Source organism: Scyliorhinus canicula, chromosome 11 (assembly GCF_902713615.1).
Source record: "Scyliorhinus canicula chromosome 11, sScyCan1.1, whole genome shotgun sequence".
NCBI classification, from domain to species: Eukaryota; Metazoa; Chordata; class Chondrichthyes; order Carcharhiniformes; family Scyliorhinidae; genus Scyliorhinus; species Scyliorhinus canicula.
Window position 1 is genome coordinate 73,404,189 of NC_052156.1, and position 7,140 is coordinate 73,411,328.

The 7,140-nt window shown below is 45.3% G+C and overlaps 1 protein-coding gene across 2 annotated transcripts in view; it reads left to right on the forward strand.

The window, feature by feature from the left end:
• The window catches only part of sema3h (sema domain, immunoglobulin domain (Ig), short basic domain, secreted, (semaphorin) 3H), a 217,571-nt gene extending 210,968 nt beyond the window's left edge, over nucleotides 1-6,603 (forward strand). For both annotated transcript variants that reach the window (XM_038810740.1, XM_038810741.1), the window contains exons 16-17: nucleotides 53-195; nucleotides 3,039-6,603. In XM_038810740.1, coding sequence (XP_038666668.1) covers nucleotides 53-195; nucleotides 3,039-3,503 — 608 coding nt within the window. In that variant the 3' untranslated portion in view covers nucleotides 3,504-6,603. The remainder of the gene's footprint in view (nucleotides 1-52; nucleotides 196-3,038) is intronic.
• The last annotated feature ends 537 nt before the right edge of the window (nucleotides 6,604-7,140 follow it).

Genomic DNA, 7,140 nt, shown 5'->3' on the forward strand with positions numbered 1-7,140 from the left:
TGAATTTCACCATTCCTCTAATCAACATCCCACTTCTATGTGCTTACTGTAGGGGCCATGCATACCTGGACTGAAGAGAAGGTGATGTTTGTTGTTGAGGGGAATAGCACATATTTGGAATGCATTCCCAAATCACAGCTTGCCACCATCACATGGTTGCTGGAGTCGAGTGACAAGAGTGGACTGTTACAGGAGGTAAGGCCTTGTTTTGCCGCGGGTTTTATCTCCTAAGTAAGAAACCGTGCCATTGACCGATCAGGGGGCTGAAAGTTCTTCACAGGCTTTGGCAGCATTGGACTATAAAGCCGGCATGGCAAGATTTTGAGGGCAGTACTTTACCCATGGCGTTTGTCTGCCTTTTATACTTTCTGCTACTTGCAGCCTTAGGCAAGGTGGGACTTGTTCCTTTACCTCCCCCCCCCCGCATAACACAGTTATACAATTAAGTTAGATGGTGTTCCTTATCTCAACTGCTGTCAATTCTGCCCCATTGTGTAGAAATGGCATTTGACACGTGCAGAATATGAGAAGAACTGCTCAGCTAAGGTGATTTGTATAAAGTTAGAAGCTCTCTGGAAAACAACTTCCCACCTCGCCTCAGGACCCTTCATTCTCCATCTACTCCGCCTACCATTCAGCGATCACAAATCACATTCCCCCCTCAGTCATTAACATCATAACCCCTGCCCCCTTGCCCTATCATTTTCCAGTATTCACAACATTGGCACTCTTTCACTTCGCCTCGGGTCCTTGCACCTGAAACCTTGACTGCCACGGCGCTACCAGTCTCTAGAATCATGCTGAAGTGCTCCAAACCCCTGCTTGATCCTGAGAATCCTCAACCCCATTCTCCATCCCCAGTTTTAACCTGGAGTGGGATTCAAGAGGCCCTGGCAGAGTGAGGCCTGGGTGATTTGAAAATGAAATGAAAATAGCTTATTGTCACGAGTAGGCTTCAATGAAGTTACTGTGAAAAGCCCCTAGTCGCCACATTCCGGCGCCTGTCCGGGGAGGCTGGTACGGGAATCGAACCGTGCTGCTGGCCTGCTTGGTAAGCCAGCGATTTAGCCGAGTGAGCTAAACCAGCCCCTGATTTCAACTGAGTCTGATCTGCATGCCAATGGGTGAGAGCAGACTGGGCATCAGGATTTAGCTGGCTGGCACCAAACGAAGGCTGACTGGAAGAGATAAAAACAGAAAGTGCTGGAAAAACTCAGCATCTGTGTAGGGAGTAACAGAGCGAACATCATGAGCCCAAAATGACTTCTCTTCGGAACTGAGGTCACACAGTGGATATTTCAGGAAGTTCTTGAATGGGGGAATGGAGGGAAAGCCTTGCCAGGGACTTGTATTTACAATCCTGTTCCTCTTAACTCCCCCAAGGATCATTTGAAGAAAACATACCTGTTTGGACCTCCTCCAGTTCTGGATCCTCTTCCCACTGTCTTCACCTGATGAGAAAATCACCATGCTTCCCCCTTCAGGCCAAAGTTAATATTATAGTCAATATCTGATTTGATTTGGACATGGATCTATATATTTAAGAGTGACTCCACCTGTTTTATGGTTGAAAATATTGGCAGCGGCAAGATCCAGCTTGCAAGCTAAATGAGCCATTGGACTTTTACTACTTACCCCCCCCCCCTGCTATTTCCACTTGGTGAAAGATGTTAAACTTGCCACTCCCACATCACCCCCCCCCCCCCATCCCCCTGCCCTCCGCTGCATCCCCAAACCACAGGAACCCAGGCCCATCCCTTTCCCCCAGCCAGAACTCTCCGACCTTGTCCTCATGTCAGACTTGAGCATGAAGTATAGAGTTATCACATGCATGCAAAAACACACATATCATGCACACACATACCATACACACACACACATACCACACACACACATACCATACGCACACAAACACGCACATGCAAACTCATATACACATACCATATACACACACAAAGACACACTCACAAATACACACATATACACACACTCACAAACACACACATGTTCACATAAACACACACACACAGTTTTTAGTTAATCAAAACCATTACAAATAAGTGGGTAATGATTACATATGAATGACTCAAATACGGAGCTTCTTCTCTCAACTTTGGTGTCACCAATGCTTCCACAGTGAGAGGGCAGATAAAGTTTATGGGACTGGATATAACTATGCTCTGTTGTGGAGCTAGATTGGTAGACATTTGGAAGCAAGTTGCCTGTTGAGATTCTGCCAGGAAATGACAGGAGACCTGATACAGGAGAAGGTGCAAAATATCCACAATTAGCTTTTTTTCCCCCCTTTATTTTTACTTTCATGGGATGTGGATATTGCTGGCAAGGCCAGTATTTATTACCCTCCTAATTGCCCTTACCTGAGTGGCTTGCTAGGCCATTTCAGAGAGGCAGCCACATTGCTTTGAGCCTGGACTCATATTTAGAATAGGCCATTTGGAGCAGCACGGTGGAGCAGTGGTTAGCACTGCTGCCTCACGCCACCGAGGACCCGGATTCTATCCCGGCCCAGGGTCACTGTCCCCGTGGAGTTTGTTCATTCTCCCCATATCTGCGTGGGTCTCACCCCCACAACCCAAAAAGATGTGCAGGGTAGGTGAATTGGCCATGTTAAATTGCCCCTTAATTAGGAAAAAAAGAAGAATTGGGTACTTTAAATTTATAAAGAAAATAAAAACCAATTGGACCAGCCCAGTTAAGGATGGCAGATTTCCTTCCCTACAGCCATCAATCAACCAGATGGGTTTTTACAACAACTGATGATAGTATCATGGTCACCATTTATTACAATTCCAGATTTTATGAACTGAATTTAAATTCTACCATGGTGGGATTTGAACCCATATCCCCAGAGCATTAGCCTGAGCCTCTGGATTATTGGTTCAGTGACATTACTGCTTTGCCACTGTCTCCCCTTTCACATCAAACCCACCTCACAGTTAGGTGAGCCTATCTGCTATAGTATAGTTCACAATGAAATGTTTGAGACACAAACGGTTCAATGTAATGTTTGCTCACAGGTTACCTTCAGCGACCAGATCATTCCAATAGAGCAAGGATTGCTGATTCGCCATATAGATCGTCGGGACGCCGGTGTCTACCATTGCCAAATCGAGGACCATGGCTTCCGCTGGACACTGTTGAAGCTGCGGCTGCACGTGGTCACCGCTGACCAGGTGGTCAACCTGCATGAAGGTGATGATCATTCGGCTGGCCCCGTGAAGGACCGCTCCCTTCTGGACCCTGGCCGTGGCACTCAGCCATGGTACAAGAACATCATGACCCTCATCAATTACCCCTCCAAGATGGACTTCTACTGTGAGCAGGTCTGGCAGAAAGACTTCAAGAAGAAAAGGAACAAACTGCGGCTGAGCAAGAACCATCGCAGTGTGGAGCCCGGCAGGAGAAACAAACCGCCGGCAAGAGGCAGGAGGAACAAAAACAAACCACACATCAAACATCTACGGTCACCCCGCAGTACCTAGCACTACCAGGTTCACATGGCAGAGACACTTGTCCAAAGTATGAGAAAAGAAGGCTCTTCAAACTCTAATCTTTCCAAAAACTATTTGGACTCCAGCAAATTAAAGGCTTTCCTTTCAATACAATCTTTGAACGGATGGAATGGTCACCGTGTTTCGGCCGAAGATAGCTCTTAGTTCCCAGCTGATGTATTGTCTGAAAATTATGTGTTTATATTGGGTCTTTAAGTATCATATGAGCTGGTCAGCTACTCATGGGTCTAGGGATCTGAAGAGGTTGTTGGCAGTGAAGAATACCACAAACCATTTCTGCTCTATTAGAGAGAAGCAATGGCAATAGGCTGAAACCATAACTCTATTTCTTTAGCTGGCATTAGATTGGATAAGTGGCTGTTCAAATGTAAATATAGAATGTCTTATTTGTTTCAACCGCAAGTTTAGAAAATCCAAAGATAGGGAACCTCTGCAAACTCTAGGCTATTTCAGAAAAGCAACAACAGAAGATTAAAAATTAAACGTGGCATTAAAGTTTTCCTAATGGCTCATGGGGTGAACTCACTGAGCCATATACATTCAATTCTTGATCTTCGAAAAGTGAACAAACAAATGGCGGTGAAGGAAAGCGTTACAATTGATGATCTGGAGCTAGGTGACATTAGCCAGTGATCCCTACATGAAATGCATTCAGTGCACATTGAGGTCAGAATCAAGCTCAGCTAGAATTTAGCACCACCACGCCCCCTGTCAACATGCATTGTCAAAGCTCACAGTAAAGACTGGCTACTTGGGTGACATATCAACATGGGCCAGTAGCCAGTGCAGCAACCTCCAACAAATAGTCAACAGCTTCAGGGAGAAGTAGATGGACAACAACAGGGGAAAAAATTTGTGTCATAAAGACCAGTCTAAACATTACTGTAAAACCACTCCAATTTATTTTAGAATTATAGCGTTCAACTTTCCCAGCCAGAGACATGCTTAGAGAATGGTGCGTGGGAGTTAGGGAAATAGATGGGTGGGGAGGCAGCATCAGGATGGCTCCCCAACACATTTCAACTTCCAGGGAACATTCCCAGAAGATTCTGAGAATGGGAGCTGCCCACTCCATGGAAGCAGGCAGCCAATTAATGCCTCACTTGGAGGCCATTTTGCCACGGTGGCAGCATTTTCCAAGAGCAGTCTCCTGCTGTGTGCAGGGGCATGACTTGCTCGACGAACCTCCTTGTGGGAGGCTAAGTGACCATCGAAGCTGGAGGTTTCATGCCCCAATGCTGGGGCTGAGGGGATGAATGGCCACAACCATTGCAACTTCTGCCTGACCCCGATTCAGGCCTCTTCATTTGATGACTCTGCAGGCAACAATGGTCCCCTCCATGTTGAGGCTCTCTCATGCTCGCCTGTCTACTGCAATGGTATCCACCACACCCATTGGGGCCACAGGCCTAACATTTCTCTGGGCCCTCTGATTGGGCCTAAATCTGCCTTTCATCCTCAATAAGATGGGGGGGGGGGGGGGGGGGGGGGGGGAGTAGCAGGAGACAATTGGAAGACTGGCTCCCAGAAGGCTGTGCAGGCGGGCACACTCTTCGGCCTGATGTTGGAACCCCAATACTCAATGGAAAATCCAGCCCATAAATCTGCACACTGTGTAATGAAAGATGATTTTCTAGCTTGCAACTGACCCCATTTGGAGCTTATTCTATTCCAAGTTAAATATGACAAATGACCTTTCCATTCTTTAATACTGTTTATTGAACTTCTTCAATTATTGTTTAGACAAACTAATCAGAGTTTTGAAATTAAATCCAAATCAGTCAGTTTGGATTGTTTATGGGGTATGATTTTACTCATGGTGAAAGATTCACTTCTGGCCACTCTTACTGGAGAATCTCAGCCACACTGTTCGTTTGCTGACTGTGGAAAAATATAGATTGCTGGTGTATCTTCCTGTACCTGTCTATGCCATTGTGGCTGTTTTTTTATGACTTAGTTGCACAAGATTTTGAAATGCTATCATTGAATCTACTGGTCCCTAAATTTAAAAACTTAAAGTTGACCTTTCAGGTCGAGATGATGTTTCATCAGAACGATGGTCATCTTGAGTTGAAAGGTTAACTCTATTTCTCTCTCTCCACAGGTGATGCCAGACCCTCTGATTATTTCCAGCATGTTTTGCCTTTATTTCAGCTTTCTAACATCTGCAGTATTTTGGATTGGATTTGTTTGTTGTCACGTGTACCGAGGTACAGTGAAAAGTATTTTTCTGCGAGCAGCTGAACAGATCATTAAGTACATGGGAAGAAAAGGGAATAAAAGAAAATACATAATAGGGCAACACAAGGTATACAATGTAACTCCATAAGCACCGGCAAGAGATGAAGCATACAGGGTGTAGTGTTAATGAGGTCAGTCCATAAGAGGGTCTTTTAGGGTCAACATTTTCCTTACATATTAGCATTCAGCAATTTTAATGTTATTTTCCAATTGCTCAATTGATTTTTCTTAAAATTCATATTAGTGTTTAAAAATGTGAAGTTCTCTTCCTGCTGCTGAATTACTTATTTTAAATTTCAAAACTTCCACCCTATTTCATCGCAATCAAATCATGACAAAAGTTGCTTCAGTCAGCAGAAAAACGTCACCAGGTTGGCCAATAATGGAGTATTGGCCTTTGGGACTTGGGTGTGAATCTCACCCAGATTGGTGCCATTATATCTGGCAGCTTGTGGTCACCCCACTTTAGATTACTTTGGTCAGACACCAATCCAATGCCCAGTCAAGATGAGGATTGCTGGTGTGCCTTCCTGTCCATGTCCATGACTGATCCCATTTGGAACTTATTCGATTCCAAGCTAAATATGACAAATGACCGAAGCATAAGATTGCCCCTAATTTGCCCTACATGACACCAAATTCATAACCTCGCTCAAGGAGGTTTGATTGGGAAATGGAATTGTAGTGGGTGAAGTTTTCTGTTAGGGTCAAAATTGTATTTTTTTTCACTGCTTTACTTGTTATGGAGCGCTCAGTATTGACAGAGCCCTTGGGGAAAATAGTTCCCAAGGTTGATTCTTATCATCTTCGTGAATACATTGACTAAAAATCTAAAAAGAGAAGAAAAAGTGAGAAAGCTTTCATATTGATGGGGAAAAAAAGCCTACTGTGACCCATAAATTCTGGGGCAAGTCCTCCTCAAGTCTTCAACTTGGGTGAACTGCTTTTACTCAATATCATTTCCTTCCAATTGGTGATGAGATAAGGTGCGAGATATCCTGGCCACTTTGCACCCGAAAAGCAGCGCAGCGCGGCCAGTAGATGTAGGGAGATCCCTCTTCCGGGATCAACCCGGCTCGCCTCGCGAGATTTAACGTGATCTCGCGAGACGTCACTTACGGAAAATCTGCATGTTGGAGGGAGGCAGCTAGTCTCCCTCAAATATGCATTCTTGAGATCTAGCTCCCTCGCCTTGGAGACCTCGGGTGAGCGCTATTTAGTAATGGTCCCCAAAAATGGGGACCAGATGGAAAGGCACAGTGGGGGTCTCCCAGGGATCCGAAATGGCAGGCGCTTTCCCCCTGGGCAGGGTGGCACCCTGGCACTGCTGGTGGCACTTAGGCACTGCCAGCCTGACACACTTGCA